The sequence below is a fragment of the Periplaneta americana genome, chromosome 12 (assembly GCF_040183065.1).
Source record: "Periplaneta americana isolate PAMFEO1 chromosome 12, P.americana_PAMFEO1_priV1, whole genome shotgun sequence".
Lineage (NCBI taxonomy): Eukaryota > Metazoa > Arthropoda > Insecta > Blattodea > Blattidae > Periplaneta > Periplaneta americana.
The window spans coordinates 53,034,993-53,052,796 of NC_091128.1; the positions used below are offsets into that span (position 1 = coordinate 53,034,993).

At 35.8% G+C, this 17,804-nt stretch overlaps 1 protein-coding gene across 1 annotated transcript; it reads left to right on the forward strand.

The window, feature by feature from the left end:
- Positions 1 to 297: 297 nt before the first annotated feature.
- LOC138710036 (uncharacterized) lies at positions 298 to 17,422 on the forward strand. Its single transcript, XM_069840690.1, has 4 exons — positions 298 to 399; positions 4,556 to 5,616; positions 14,603 to 14,738; positions 17,104 to 17,422. The coding sequence occupies exons 2-4, from the start codon at positions 4,581 to 4,583 to the stop codon at positions 17,234 to 17,236; spliced, it is 1,305 nt and encodes a 434-aa protein (XP_069696791.1). The 5' UTR covers positions 298 to 399; positions 4,556 to 4,580; the 3' UTR covers positions 17,237 to 17,422.
- Positions 17,423 to 17,804: the final 382 nt, after the last annotated feature.

The window sequence follows — 17,804 nt, forward strand, 5'->3', positions numbered from 1 at the left end:
TCAACCCATAACTCAATTTTGTCAAAAATTGGAGTTAGTGGGTTTTTGATCTCCCTGTCTCAGTTGCTACGCATACGATTTCCGTTGCCGCCGGTCTAGCCCTGGCTGACTTACTCTGTAGTTGTAGATCACTATGGGCAGTAATAAATTTGAAAGTCACTGTAATAAATATACGTAGAGTGAATATTGTAGCAGTAAATACAGTAGATAGTGACTTTTGCAATACTCTGTATGCAAAGATGCTTAATAATGAAAAATCGTTGCCGGGCAACTAATACCTTTCTGTCATCTCATGAATATGATTTGGTTTGTGTGATTTTCTGGCCCGATGAGATTATTCTAAAATTCTAGTGTTCCCATAAAGAAGATATACAAATTCAATGTGGTGCACTTAATTTGGTGAGTATTACTTTTATATACTGTGATAGTATAAGTGAAAAAGAAAACAAAAACCGTCGAAATATTCTAACCCAGCATTTCTCAAACTTTTTTGAAGTGGGGACCACTTTCTTAAGTCAGAACAGTTCCGCGGACCACCTTACTCTTGTTCCCTTCGAAAGCAAATTTATCATTTTTGTAGCATATTTTAATACCAGTATACTTATGTTTTAAAATAGAATTAATTAATTACAATACTTTTGTAATTATATTTTTGTAGCCAATCACAGGTAACTTATAACAAATTCTATGCTTTGTTGATTCATCGCTTGCCTGTTAGCAGTTGTTTGAAATCCTTCTTCTCTGGTACACGCTAGAAGTTGTCCATGTCTCTGTTAAATAGTGTCCCCCATAAATAATGGAAAAACTGGCTCGATCCGGAACTTTGAAAAGAAAGGAACATGATGATACGCTTCATTTAGGCAGTGCCAATAGTTCAGAAGCTGTGTGTGAAGAAATATATTAATTATAGTGCCATTAAAGTAATATCTAGTCCTAGTGGTAGCTAGTCAAAGAAAAAATACTTTCGTAAATATGACAAGAGTTATTTAGAACTTGGATTTACTTGGTGTGGCAATGAGAGTGAACCAAAACCTCGGTATGTTGTTTGTTACGAAGTGCTTTCAAACGAGTGTATGAAACCCGCGAAATTGAAACGGCACTTAGAGACGAAACACGCAAGTGTAAAAAGTAAACCTGTCGGATTTTAAAATAGGCGGTATCTAAAATTTCTTATATCGTCATCTGGAAAAACAAATAAAAAAATTAACACTGAAACATGCCCGATTTTCAACAAGTAAAGATGAAATTTGACTAGTTCTATTATTAGTGTACGACGTACAGTACGTGACCATTTCAATGTCCAGGCTGGGTGTCGGCAAAACTATTAAGAAAGCCATCAATACATGAAAAGGTTCGGTACTTTGGTCATCTACTATGAATTCGGGTTTCAGGCTCGGCACCAGATGTGCAGGGAAAAGATGGCGACAAACGCAACGTTCATAGTGCTTTAAACCCCTCTTTTGTTGCTGAGAGTAGAGTGGGAAGTGGGTAGGCGGGTAGTGTAAGAAATTTCATAAAATATTATTACTGGGACAAAACGTGAAAGCCGACTGCCATGTGTAATTTTCAAACTCTGAGATTTTCAGCTATAGTGTGATAAGCAATTCGTTTTAATCTTATTTTTTCTTCTGTCCTTTTTTGAAGGACCACAAGGGCAGATCTCGAGGACCACAGGTGGTTCGCGGACCATAGTTTAAGGAACGCTGTTCTAACTCCTCTAGTTGGTAGAAAATAATTCCATCCCTTTGAAAGTCTTAAAATCCGGACTGCTCGGGGACTGAAAGCATCAGGATTTTCGGGTTTTCTCGATTACAAGAAAGTAATGCAGAAAAATAGTACTATTGTACCATAAGCCCTTTAGTCTTCTAACTACATCTGTAGATATAGCTTACATTACAGCTGAAATCATTAATTATTCTCGAACTCATTCTATTTTATACAATCGTTTTTCGAAACATGGTTGTCGTAGAATTTATTTTTAAGCATTGTTTACTAAAACTCATTGTTTGATATTTGAACTGATCAGTTCTTATCTGGTGGGCTACTCCACAAATATTAGTCAAACGTAGCAGAATGGATAACTGCTTAATGCGCGCGCCAGTTCTATGTTCTATCTCATAGTCGTTCTGTAAGTACAAAGCCCACCTCGTTACATGGTTTATCAAAGTGCAATTTAGTATAGTTTTCTTAAATGTTTCTCAGATATGAAGCCAACTTGAATTTATGATCCTGAAAATAAACTTCGAACATATTCAGCGCTTTTACAGCAATCGGTACTTCTAGCTTCTATCTAGATTATTTTTTTATCGATATCGGAAGTCTTCTAACTGGAGTAGTTTATAGAGCAAGTTTGACTACCTTCTGCAGATTTCTGTAGCGTCTTTTCAGTTCCCTGTTTGTAGATATGCAGAACAGGCTTTATTAACATTATTTACTTCAACCCTGTAAATGTGTTTCTTTTCTACGTTAAACAGAAAGTATGTTCTCATATTTAAAATATCACTTCAAGGTTGAGTTACAGTAGAATATTTAGGTATAAGCTTTAAAATTACCCTGTTAAACCAGAAATATTATGCAATTGCTCATTGTTTCTAGATTCGGAAAAGTTAAAATAATATTGGTTTTTTTTCTCCTGATAGATGAATCCTCCTATATTCTAAAGCATTGCCCGGCTATTAAACTTTTTCTTCCAAAAGTTGATTTTTTTTTAAATTTATTTCCATAAAATATTCTTTAGCAGTTTATAGCGCGACCATGAACCTTTCAATCCTTTCTTCTTCTTTTTCTTCTTCTCCTTCTTCTTGCTTTCGGTTCAGGATGTTATCTATCGAATGGTAGTCAATATTCATTTCTTATGGTAAAAATAGTTTCAATACTATACTCAATGCAGGCTACAACTATAGGACCTGCCAAACGTCAACTAATTTATTTCACAGTTTCTTCTGGACTCTATTCCTCAGTTTGATTTTCAACAATTCTTTTACTTGAAGCAAGTAAAGAGATATGTTTGGAAGTAAATCCCGAAAAGACTATGTATATGATTATGTCTCGTGACGAGAATATTGTACGAAATGGAAATATAAAAATAGGAAATTTATCTTTTGAAGAGGTGGAAAAATTCAAATACCTGGGAGCAACAGTAACAAATATAAATGATACTCGGGAGGAAATTAAACACAGAATAAATATGGGAAATGCCTGTTATTATTCGGTTGAGAAGCTTTTATCATCCAGTCCGCTGTCAAAAAAATCTGAAAGTTAGAATTTATAAAACAGTTATATTACCGGTTATTCTTTATGGTTGTGAAACTTGGACTCTCACTTTGAGACAGGAACATAGGTTAAGGGTGTTTGAGAATAAGGTGCTTAAGAAAATATTTGGGGCTAAGAGGGATGAAGTTACAGGAGAATGGGGAAAGTACACAACGCAGAACTGCATGCATTGTATTTTTCACTTGACATAATTAGGAATATTAAATCCAGACGTTTGAGATGGACAGGGCATGTGGCACGTATCCAGAAATGCATATAGAGTGTTAATTGGGAGGCCGGAGGGAAAAAGAGACCGAGACGTAGATGGGAGGATAATATTAAAATAGATTTGAGGGAAGTGGGATATGATGATAGAGACTGGATTAATCTTGCTCAGGATAGGCGGGCGGGCTTATGTGAGAGCGGCAATAATCTCCGGGTTCCTTAAAAGCCAGTAAGTAAGTAAGTAAGTATTGCTCTCTCATGAAAGCACTGAGATTACTGGCCATCTTGAATGATACAGTATAAAACAGTAATTCTCAACCGGGATCCGACTCCCCGAGTATCCGCAGACCAGTTAATAGAGTGCATCGAACAAAGTAATAATAATAATAATAATAATAATAATAATAATAATAATATTATTATTATTATTATTATTATTATTATTAAGTTCTCATTACTTTGTTCGATGCACTCTATTAACTGGTCTGCGGATACTCGGGGAGCCGGATCCCGGTTGAGAATTACTGTTTTATACTGTATCATTCAAGATGGCCAGCAATCTCAGTGCTTTCATGAGAGCAATACTTATTATTATTATTATTATTATTATTATTATTATTATTATTATTATTATTATTATTCGGGTCCCCATTATGGGAGAAATACGTGAAACTTCGGTTATTTTTCGAGAAAATGACCCATTTTCGACTTTTGTTGAAAAAATAATTATTGAGGTTGGCCAATTTAAAAATGAATAAACAAACAAACAAATGAAAAGATAAATAAAAAAATAAATAAACAAATAAAATATGTAACATAAAACTAGTCACTTCAATCTAAGTTAACTTCTAGAAGAAAACGCTCTACGGATCCTAAGTTGTGAAGAGTAAAATGTCCCAGTTACGCCACTTTTTGAATGCAGACAAGACTTAAAGGTAGACCTAATATTTCTAGTAGGCCTAGTATTGTAAGTTACTCTGTAGGAATTTACTGATAGATGCTACTTTGTGTAATGCTTCCTTTTTCTATTGTCTTACATTAATTTGTACAGTTTTCCGTTTCATACTTCTAAAAACAGATGACATTGGAAGAATAAAGTGAACATGATGAACGACTGCAATTGTGGCACTGTGTACGTCAGTCGACGAGGTGCTGGTAATGTTGCCGTTGACGGAGGCAGTCGTCGTAGCTGTGTAGACAAAAACAGGATCAGTAGTGCAGCTAGAAAAGACTGTTGTAGAGGAAATGGCGGCGGTTACAAGAATACAACTCAAGGCACATCTAGGATAGCTTATATCGGAGCCGGTCAGCCATCCGGCAAACATGTAACTAAGAAGAATAATTGTTGCAGTATAGATGATGGCCGTTTCAAATCAGACGCACAAAATGTGACTATAAAGAATTCTTATGGAGTAGGCAGTGGATGTCATAGAACAGTAAACCGTGGAACTGTAGCCGTTGGGAACTCAGGAGATGAAGACTACTTGTCAGAGGAGATGGCAGCCCTAGCCTTGCGAGGCCAGCAACGTAAATGTGTGCCAAGGGACTGTTCACCATCAAAACAAATAAATTTGTCGAAAATGGCAGAAAGATCGTCCAGAGCTCCTGAGAATTCTCTGCATTACTATAAAATGCCGACGACAATGACGGATTACATACCTCCAAAAAGCTGGACTCTGAACTCCAGACCAGAGCGAAGACTTTCGCCTGTATCCATGCGCGCATCTTCATCAGTGCCTGTGGAAGTGCAAGCATCACATAGAACTTCGCCGAAATCTCCCACACCTCGACAGAGACTTGGCAAAGCAATATTGCAACAAGATCGTGGCGCTGAACCGTATGAAGAAGAAATATATCTAATGCAGACCGTGCCAGGATCTGATGAACCGGAAATAATACATCGGAAGGCACACCGCAGAATGCACGGGACGAGGAGTGGGAAATATTCGGAGAACTCGTATGCCCCAGCTGCATTGGGTCTGAATCAGGAGATTGTGCGACGGTGGAGGGAGTTCAAGGAGGCTCGCTATCGAAGATATGAGAGAAATAATTACGGAGAGCCCGGTCCTCTTGCTGTCGAGGAGATATGCAAGGAAACCCAACGTCCGGAGTACTACGACATTGACTCGGATATAGATGGTAAGCACAGCTGTGATTGAAAAATGTAGCCTACTAGGCTATTTAAAATCCATTAACATCCAATTATGATTACAATTCAGTTTTCCCTTTCTATTAACTTCTGAAGAAGCAGCGTTAAGATTAATACAGGGACAGCATTTTATTTTTACTTCAAATTTTATTGTACCTGAGTTTTTGAATGTACTTCACTCCCACCCCTTCTACTAATGAAGTTCAAACTGTCCACACAAAACCAAGGCCGCATATAGTAAGAAGTACTGAGTTAGTGAGTATAGTACGTTCCAGAAATATGTTCGCGTTTTCCAGTGACGAAAGAGCTTTCAATACTGAATCATATTTTCGCACAGGTACTGTCCGTTTGCCTACGTCGCATCCCGATTTCCCCCAGCTGCTTCTGTTCGCCCCTCTGTAAAAGCTGGGGTGTCTTAGCTCTTTTCTGAAAACATTAATTTCTGTTAGGAATTGGACGTTTACGTAATATTATACAACTGTTTAAAATAACTTAAATAAGGACCTCGTTAAGTAATTAACTGTCACGTGATTTACCCCCTTTCTACGATCCTGCGACATAATCACTTGGACGGACAGTAGATAGCATGTCTGAGTAATTTTATCTGTGCGGGTCGGGCAGAAGTGAAGATTGAATTTACAGTACGTGAGATACTCTTTTATAGAGTAGGTACAGAATTATTTGAACATGAGTTACTAGTACGAAGGACGAAACTGGCAATTGGAATTAGATGCAATAGTCTATAGTGCGATAATATGCACAAAAGAACTGAAGCCTGTATTGAAATGAACGGCCACCATTTTCAAAAATGTGTTTAAATATTCATATTATGATTATTTTTCAATTTAATTTTTTTTCTCTATATTGTACGCTAATGTGCTGTAGACATTATAATATACACTGCATAATGAATACGCTGTCATGGATAACTCAGTTCGTGAGTAAAAACACTTATTCTTAATACAGTACTGTATTTTGATTAAACAAAAACCTAATGAAAATTATCGATCTCAAAATCGCGATATTTCCTAGTTTACGTAAATGGATGAACTACTTTTCTTCCCTCCTATACCTAGTAGAGTGATCTGTTTGTGTTTTACGCCAGTATCATTGAACTACAGTCGTGGAAGGGGATAGCAAATTGTGTTTCCGGTTCTCTGAAGGTATAGCCAGGTTAATATTAAAAATGTTAGTAAAAATAAAATGATGTCCCTGTACTTGATACAGATTGTTTTACGATAAAATATTAGAGCTATTATTCTCTTGTCACTTATCGCACACCACACACCAATTTTCTGGTCATAGACGTGATGGAGGATTTCAAGCAAAATTACAGGTTTTTTTTTTTCGGAAAGCTAATATGTACAATTTTTTCAGTTCACCCTCCCATTTAGAAGAAACCAAGATTCGTCTTAAAAAAAAAAATTCTGCGGATCATTTTCACCACTCTGAACTGATATCAGAAAACAGTTATAATAATGCACTCTTTGAATCGGGTCACCTGGAAAAGCATGAACACGTGTGTAATTGCATAACTTTAACTTTATCAAATTTGCTGTATTTCTTGCAGAAGACTGAGAAACATTTGTGTGTTGTTCTAGTTTAGCTATTGATTTTTGTGACTAGACTGGCTCGATTCCATCCAGTTCTTCCTCTTTTAAAACCGTTCGTGTTCCGGAATGTTTTTTATTCAACAATGAACCTTGGTTTGAAATTGTATCACTAGCCTACAGTAGTATGGCATGGATTTGAGGGAGGTGGGATATGATGATAGAGACTGGATTAATCTTGCTCAGGATAGGGACCGATGGCGGGCTTATGTGAGGGCGAGTTCCTTAAAAACCAGTAAGTAAGTAAGTAAGTAAGTAAGTAAGTAAGTAAGTAAGTAAGTAAGTAAGTAAGTAAGTAAGTAAGTAAGTAAGTAAGTAAGTAAGTAAGTAAGTAAGTAAGTAAGCTTTGTACAGCACTTCTTGAAGGAAGCACTGCATTGGGATAACTTTCAATACTCTCTCTTCGAGAAGAACTATTTTTAAAGTAACTTTTATAAAGAAAACCTCGTAGCACAGTAAGGTGCTGCACCATTTTCAATACACGTCTTACAACCACAACTCTGTTCCTATTACTGCATGCATGCCAGTGTATCATGGACGATCCAAAAGTTATGGATTTCAATGTCAAGGGGAGTAGAGCAGGGAGGACAGCGTAGGGCCAGTGCAGTGTCATTTGTCCAGGAATCATTTATGCCGTATATGCGGCAGCTATGTTTATAGGGCTGCTATAAAAGATCTTTCCGGTTTCGAACACATGTAATTTACGTACTAATAAATTGATTACAGTAATAAGAGTAGCAATAATATTATTAATAATAAAGCAATAGTGTGTCCTAGGCAGTAGCACCATTCTTTACATGCGCCTCTGTTCTGAAGTTCATGCAGGTCTGTTTAGATTTATTTACAATAAATTACAAATATTCATTTAATTCAGTTATTTTATTTCTCTTAAAGTGTAACGAAATACTGACTCACTGAATTTGTGACACGTATACACATTACAGATTTGTTCTAACATAATATCAATTTGAATTTTGTCATTATCTTTAGTTCCAAAGTTTTACGTAAAATCATGCAACATACTGTTCTAAAACATTTACTGTCTTACTAATAAAAACTTTATATACAGACGTTTAACTGTCTTATACTTATACAATGAGTAGCTCATTTATACGTCGTGTATAATTCCTTACTAATAATCACTACATACGTCGCGTACAACAGTACAACTGTTACACAGCTACGTCATAGTTTCGTCATTACTTCGTTACGAAAGGTAATAGAATATCTGAGGTTCTCTATTGCATCCAGTAGAGCGCTCTAGTGTGGCGTGTTAAGTATCGATAGTACAACTGGCTCTAATCGATTACCATACTATATTTTGGTCGAAGAGTACAAGCTACAGTAATATTATTCTAATTATTCTGTGCTCTTTGGTTTGTTCTTTGGTTACTAGGCAACCATCATTATAAAACAGCTGTTAGAGGGGCGGCCATTTTTTCTCTATATACAACGCTCAAACAAGGGGTTTCGTGTATATAACTACTGCAAAGCAATTCCCATTGTATAGTTACAGGCTGTTTATACATCCATCGCTTCTGCATGGTTTATTAGTAAAGTTTTCTGTCTCAACTCTGCATAAGTCTAGTATAAAAACTATACACAGTTTATTAGTAAGACTGTTAATAAACGTGAGTGGACTTGCCGGCTGTTTACATGTAAATCTGGCAACTCTCGCCCAGTCCAAGGTCGTCGCGGTCCACTCTATCTATAGACGCACTGTAGTTAGCTACGTAATTCTACATCTTGATTACACAACTTTTAACACTGTATCACTTCGGAATATGTATCAACACATACACGGAAATTCTACACATCGAAGCAAAAAGCCAGAAACTAAACACACTAGAACAATACGAAATATACAGATACACAAAAACACACCCTAATGAAATTCTCAACACACAACTCAATTTCAGAACACACACACTCTTTGACTCCACATTACACTACACAAACACAGCCCCACAGGAAACAAAACAAGAGGCGCCAAGACCAGCAATGACCAGTTCTGAAAAAGACCAATAACAGGTCGAAACATGTAAACCAGGTACGATAGAATTTAACACGAGAAAGTCATATACATGTACTCGTAATACTGTACATATTCCGAAGTACGTAATTCTGTGTGTCATACATCAATTGTCAGTATTTCAGAAAATTGTTTTAATTTGTAGTTTAGAATCTCAAAAAATTATTTAACCAAAGCCACTTATTTTGAAATGATGTATCAACTTGTGGAGTGACTAAGACGTAATTACTGTAATGAATCAATGCATACTTTTGTCAATTTTGTATTTGGCCAGTCCCCACTGGCATTTCTTAGAGTAGGGAATGTGCCTCTGTGCGAATAAACGCAGTTCGCCTGTGCAGGAGTAGGATAGTAACTTCGAACTTTGCAATGTAGGCCTACTTGATATGATAAAGTGATAAACACAACAAACTGAAGTCGTTCAGGTCTTCAGGCTTTTTCTCTGTTTCCGAAATTTCCTAGGTGATATAAGAACAAAACATATTGTCATTAAGAAAAGGCCTGGCTTCTCTTGTACTTTCATTTTGTGACATTGTTAACAATAACATCGGACGAAGTGTTTGACATTATGTTTAATGCCCGGTTTTTGGTACACATCAGTTAACTCTCAGTTACTTAACTGCGCTTATAAATTTAACTGCACTGATAACTTTCATGTGTTTCCGGAAAGTTAAATGTAGATTTATCAGCGCTTGTAACTAGCAGTTGAGGTAACATCAAGTTCAGTATCTATTGTCGTCCATAAATGTCTCCACTAGTATTTTGTTAGTAATGTTTTAGTTATTTATAGTTACTTTTGTTTGCAGAAGTTTTCAGCAGTAATATGGCTGATAGGTACACAGTGAGCTCTGTACTACTAGTAGGTGCAAGACTTTTTAATTAAAGAACCGTGTGATAAACAATAGTGCACATGTGCACTTCCATCTCAATTTTAATATGATTTAAAAAGCAATAATTGTTGGTATTTGGTGTGATTATCGACGTAAATAATATTAATGGAAAGAGAGCTAGATGTAACTTCTGCTTAAAAACTGCAACCGTATTCAGCTGTGGTGGCTATGGCAGCCATACTGAAAACATGTTAAATATTTTGTGCGAGATCGTGCGTATTTGCTTGCTTTCAGCACAAAACCAATACGCGGTAAGTGTGAAACACCACATTCAGTATTCCCAACATAACACATATAACAATTACCCTCTTCTTACCGCTTAAGCGCGACATTCATTTTACTGCTTTAGGCTTTTAACATATGATTTTTAGAGACGTTTAACATAGTAATAATTATAAATTGGAAACTTACCACTGCAATTTCACCTAAATTACAATGTTGATTATTGTTTTTAAATATTTGCAAAAATTAAGTAAACTCTACTACTCCACTAAAGTTATTGCATTCGTAATGCAAGTAACATTAAGGAAGCCGTGAAAAAATCAACAAGATTCCAGATGCCGATGTTATTACTGCAATATTTTATATAAATAATATTGTTAAAATATTAAAATGAAAAATAAATCATTACATAACCTTACCGTTTGTTTTAAGTTCGCATTTATAGACTGGGAGAAAAAAAGACAGACATATCACGGCCTGCTGCAATATAGTAAACACAGAAAACATTTTATAGCAACAATGTTGAAGAGAGATATTTTTGTTTTCCAAAATTGCCGTCATTGAACAGAAACCAAGATGGAGATTTCATTGCAACTAATTAGAAATTCCTCTTTCAGGTATGTAATAAACGATCTTCGCACAAAATGATATACGATACACGAGCGGTATGTTTGTTTTCATGTTCCCGGAAATTAAAAAAGCTCAATTACGTTTCGTTTTTTCAATCTTATCCTCGAACATGAAAACGTCAACATACCGCTCTTGTAACGCATATTACTATTACATTCGTCAATATGTCCACATGAATGCTTCCATGTATTCAAGTGGACTTTTCAGAGTACGAAATACCATTGCCATTGGTAGAACACCCAAAAATAAAATATTCCGTGACTGACGACATACAATCTGCAGTTGATGACGAAAATTAAACTAGACATGTTCGAAATTGCCTTTAAAATACACATTATTATCCTAATGGGCTATGTCATAGAAAGTGAAACATTTACCTAAGTTACGTAAATGAAACGCCAAATTTTAAAAACTGTACAGATAATATAGCAAATTAATTTGTTGTGGTCTATATTATTATTTAATCAGGGTGATTCAGACCAACCCTAAGTCATTTATTTCGGAAGCTAGTGCTTTAAAATTTTCGAGACAAAAATATTTGTAACTAAAGCACATGCGAGCTTTCACTTGAATTTGATTTCATAATCAGTCTTAACAGGAAGTAGGATCAGTGGCGTATTACTTTAAAATTTAAGATGGGAGTCGGGTCAAATATGATACCTTTTGATAGAACTCTTCGAAACAAACAACTTTCATAGGAAATGTTTTGATCAATTCCTACTCTTTCAATGAGAAAACATACGAAAAGACAAGGCCATCAATATTGAGAAATGTTACAATACGAAAATGTAAACAAGACAATTAATATTGACAGAAGTTACCGAGAGACTGAACAATTTCATTAATTTTTGTAAATGTTAAAACTGTCTGCCGTTCTGAGCAGCACACACCGTACTCTTCCTCTAACACTGTCAGCTACTCCTAACACTTCGGCGTGGTCAAGTGACTGGAAGGTCTCTCGGATTCGCTGTTTCATATCATCTCTTGTTGTGGAACGATCTTGATAGACGATGTTTTTTAACCGTCCCCAAAGATAGAAATCCAAAGATTCAAGTCAGGAGATCGAGCTGGCCATGCCACAGGACCGCATCTGTTTGTAGTACGTAGGAGGTATTTGTAATCACTCCTTACTTTTAGGTTATTATTTTATTAGTCACAAAGTAATTGCAAAACTATAAAAATGTACGTACGTAGGTACAGAGAAAACAAAGCACTTCCTTCTTATTGTGCATTGTTGGGCAAGACCACCTGAGCTTATTACCTGGCTAAGTGCAGTGTACATGTAGACATGGCCGTAGATACTGTATTGCGGTGACTAAAGGAAACACTGTTGAGCGAGCAAAGGGAAAGGGGTAGTTTACTTGTATTCACCCTTCGACGATGCTGTCGGCCACCAGGTCTACACTCAGCCAGGTAATTGTGCGTGTGTACTATGTCAACATTAAATGTATTTGTTTAGTTTACATTTTCTTCTCAGTATTAATAACATTATCTTTTCGTACGTTTTCTCATTGAAAAAATAGGAACTGATAAAAACGTTTCCTATAAAAGTTTTTTGGTTTGAAGAGCACTATCAAATGGTACCATATTTGACCACGACTCCCATTTTAAATTTTAAAGTAATACGCCGCTGACCCTACTTCCTGTTAAGGCTGATTGATGAAATTAAGCTCAAGTGAAAGTTCTCATGTTCTTTAGTAAAAAATATTTTTGTCTCGAAAATTTTAATGCACTAGTTTCCGAAATAAATTACTGTTACTGGTGGTCTGATTCACCCTGTAGTTTACGAAACTAATGCAGTAGCGCCGCATGTCGGTATTTGTTCGAATCAGTACTAACAGCAGGTAACTACAGGCCGAGGCACAGTTACCAGTTCAAGCACAGATAAATGTAAATATTACGATAATTGTTGTTTCGGATACTCATTTTAAACATATAAATAAGCACGTTAAATCATAGATAACTCTGTACAAATAATTGTCTTTTCAAAAACCTGACATAAGTGTGTTAGGAAGGAAGTAATGTGCACTGTAATATCTTGCTTATAATTAGGGACCGGATTTTTATGTAATATCAATGTGTGAAACATGTACATATTTATGTAAGAAAAATAAGCTGAATATGTACCAAAATATGTAAAATCATGACAATATTTAATATCAATATCTGGCAGGTATAGGATAGGTAAGACTCTCCAGTTGTGATTTCATAGAGCACCCGACTTTTTTACCGCACATTTGACACATTAATATTTTTCCATCTGTAGTGAAAGCTTCGTCCATCGCAATCCATGATTTTGTTTTTGTCGTTAGGGTTGAAGATATAGGGGCCATTTTAGTTAGTTAAAAGTAGTACATAAACTCACTTGCATTTTATAGGTACTGTAAATACTAAAACTAGAGAAATGAGTGAAATGAATGACACAGCAGTACTGAAAATACTGTTTCGCTGTACTGAATTAGGAGAAAATAAGAGGAAATGTGGGACACGTGCATTTTAGCTGCTCCCTGTAAGAAAGAAAGTACCTACTAAAATCTCAAACTATAGGCATTTACAAACTGTTGTTTGAAAGGTGACATTCCTGTCTCATTCAGAGGGGTAGGATTATTCCAGCCGAGAACCATACTTAACAATTGCTCGGAAAATCCCTACTAAACAGGTCTACTAAATTTAAAGTAAAGAGGCCAGCAATAACCTGAAAAGCTATTTATTTTAATCTTTCAACATCTTTCCAGTTTGTTCCTTTACTTCAGCTTCTTTTCAAAAGTCTGCTACTTTATTGCAGCTCATGCCAGACTTGACACGGGTTTTCCCTGGAAGGATTAGGAAGATGGTGGGTAAGGTTGCAAATTGCATGGGAACGGCTTGTTAAGACGTGTGCAGAACAATTACAGTTCGAGACAAATCATGTCGTCCTCGTTCTACTCCACCGCATGAAAGCAACGCTACTTTCTGAGTGATTTTTACAATACAAGGTAGTTGTATGAGAAAAGTTGCCTTTTGTTCACTCATATTTACAGTGGGTGGTATGTCGTCCTCGTTCTACTCCACCGCATGGAAGCAACGCTACTTTCTGAGTGATTTTTACAATACAAGGTAGTTGTATGAGAAAAGTTGCCTTTTCTTCACTCATATTTACAGTGGGTGGTATGGGGTGAGTGCCTCTATTACTTCCTGGAACTTAGAATGTTATCCGAAATATATCATTTCTTGCGTAGGTAAAAAGGCTTTTTAATTCTGTGTATTTCAAATTGTAACCTTCCCCAGCAGAAGTTTTTTTTTTTTCCTTTTAGAGAATTCAAAATGAATAAAACCCCTAAATATGTAGATTTGTGTAATACCAAGCCATAATATGTAATGTGGGGTAAATATGTAAAAATATGTAGTATCAAATTTTGATATATTAATGGTAATTACAAGATTCGCAAAGATTTGTTATTTATATATGGTTAGCTTGAAAGGAATATAATATGTAATTACATAAAAATCCGGTCCCTACTTATAATACTGTATAATACCACACTTTACTGTCTCTTGTAATACAGGGTATTTAATATTATTGTTATTCTGATAGTAGCATTTGGTCCTTTAGGTCCTTTGGATTACCAGGATTACCTATTGCAATATCCAAGTATTACAGACGAATATTCCAGTTTTGAATGGCAAAATCCACGATGGTCTGATACCGAAGAGGCGGAGGAACAAGCGATCACAGAAAGAAGACAGAGGTATGCTTGTAGTCATACAAATTATACGAACTTAAAAAAGTGGATTATGCTCAAATCACGGAGCCTTCATAACTATATTGACAAAGAAAGTGTGCGATTGAGTCAATTCCGGGTTTATGTCCAAATTGTTTCGTTCGTCGTAGCACAGAAAGGATTGCGAATTGCTAACCCGTTGATGAAAATAATGCTGTACCAAATTGAAAATTAAACGCCATGCAAATGGAATTTATTACACAAATTAACAAAGGCATCTAAAATTAAAATTCTGAAAGTATAAGGCCACATACTCTAGCAGCCTTAAGACAATCCAAACAGATAGGAATGGAAACTTAAAAATATATCGTTTCGATTAGTTATTACTATCATTAGAAAAGGGTAAAATTTAATGTGTAAATTGATAGGAAATTATTAAAAAATACAAGGTGAGAAAGAGAGACAAATATACGCACGAATATATGAATTGAAAAATACAGATAAATATTGAACAGTATAATAAAAGTTACGTCTGATTGAGGTTCACGTTGATATATACATCTATTATCAGGCAGTACATCTCATTTGACGATGTGTGTCAGAGGAAGAACAATTGTTTATATGTATCTGAAGTCTAACTAGTGTAATATGTAGCTACTCGGCGATGTATACAATGGAGGGGGAAAATAACTGGCCACTCTACCCCATTATCTCCTGGCCTAGTTGCCTCATAAGTGATGCCTTCTTGGTATCACTTGTGAGGTTCAGACCTGTCTTCGAACAGTTTTATATATATATATATATATATATATATATATATATATATATATATAGAATGAACCGTAAGTATAATACCATTAATTCTAAGCGGTTACTTTTTGAGATACGGTATTTCAAACAAAAAGGTGTACACACACACTCACGCCCAAGCGCACACACCGACTAAAAAGAGGAATCGTAAAAATGTATGCGGACAGTTACTTTAAGACCTAAAACGCGGACGCATTCACATAAGTGTGGACGTAAGATGATCCTACTAACTATTTTCAAGTAACCCTAACGAAGAAGAAAGAAATAGTGTCCTTAATCGTTTAGAATTGTAGTTATTTTATTATTTGTCATATTTATTTTCTTCGATTTATGTAGGCTTTGTAAAGATTTAAATATTATTTTGCTCTTGAATATTTATTAAATCGTCGGCTTAGAGTGTAAACCTGCTAACCGCCAAAAAGAAAATTTTACAAGGGAAGCAAAAAACTGAGTTTAAATTGACTCAAACTTTAGGACCAAATTCAAAGTACAGGTACAAATGACACCTGTACTTTGGATTTGGTACTAAAGTTTCAGAGTTAATTTAAACTTACTTTTTTGCTTCCCTTGTAAAATTTTCTCTTTGGCGGTTAGCAGGTTTACACTCTAAGCCGACGAAATGTCTCCCACTTAATGATGCATTTCGATGACTAAGAAGTGATGCCTCGTATCTAAAAAATGGCCATTAACAGTCTTACTAATAAACACTCTATATACAGACGTTTAACTGTCTTATACTTATACAATGAGTAGCTCGTTTATACGTCGTGTGTAAATTCCTTACTAATAATCACTACATACGTAGTGTATAATAGTATAGCTGTTACACAGCTACGTCATAGTTTCGTCATTACTTCGTTTCGAAAGGTAATAAAATATCTGAGGTTCTCTATTGCACCCGGTAGAGCGCTCTAGTGTGGCGTGTTAAGTATCGATAGTACAACTGGCTCTAATCGATTACCATACTCTATTTTGATCCAGAAGTACAAGCTATAGCAATATAATTCTAATTATTCTGTGCTCTTGGTTTGTTCTTCTGTGGTTACAAGGCAGCCATCATCATAAAATGACAGTCGGTACGAACAGCTGTTAGAGAGGCGGCCATTTTTTTCTCTATATGCAACTCTTAGGGGTTGCGTGTATATAACTGCTGCAAAGTAATTCCCATTGTATAGTTACAACCTGTTTATACATCCATTGCTTATGCATGGTTTATTAGTAACGTTTTCTGTCTCTAATTAGGCTAATTACGTTATTATTGTGTTCATATAACTGGACAATTAACTAATACTTTGTCTATGAGTAGAAGATTTTACAAAGGAGAAACATGTATAAAAGTTTGTCTATTTTGAGAGAAATTAAATCTAAACTAGTTTTATGATTCATCTGCAAATTCACAGATACGAGCCATCGATATGAAGCTCCGGTGTTAAACTTGCTTTTAATTTAAATTCCGTTAATAATCTATGCATGACTTCTGTTGAAGGGATTTGAAGCACTTTCGTTAGCCTACATTATCTTTTACACTAAGGTATGTTAAATGTGTGCAGTAAACAAGACTTTTTACACGTAAAACCTGCAGGTTGAACACACGGGCACTTTCTGCACGCCACTCCCCTACTCGAGAAGTAGACAATCGCTGGCGCAGCGCTAAGGACTCGAGCCGGCGGACTGTCTCTTACAAAGAGTGTCCGGCCCGACCTGCTCGCAAATGAAGTCAACTGGACTGCATCGAGGTCATCGTGCTGCACTCAACACCTTTGCAAGAAATCACACAGTTCACATAGCCCAATGGTTCCTTAGTTTAGAGTTGGACCATGTTCTGTTACAAATTTCATAGTTATTTAAAACAGTGAAATTAAATTAGAAGTGATGTAAGTCTCTTGTAATGTTCATTTCATTTCATGGCACAATAAAATTTTAGACATGTATGCCGTGTAACAGAGTTTATTATTAATTAATGTTAATTCATTTCGTGCCACAATTTTAGCTGTCGTTTAATAATTGGTGTCGTCTTCCACAAAAAGGCAAAGGAGTGGTAACTTAAAGTGAAGATCCAAAAAACAACTCTTGGATTAGTAATAGAAGAGAGATATCATCCTCAGAATGGACCAATACCATAAAGATGTTCACAAACATCGCAGCAGTACGATCGGTGCCAGGTCGTTCCTTTCAAGATCAAAACTGTCGTCATCCAGGATGCAGCGAAGTAGAAACCCTTGGGAATGTTTTGGGTTATTGCCCTAAAGGATAATTACTGAGGAACAATAGCCACCACAAAGT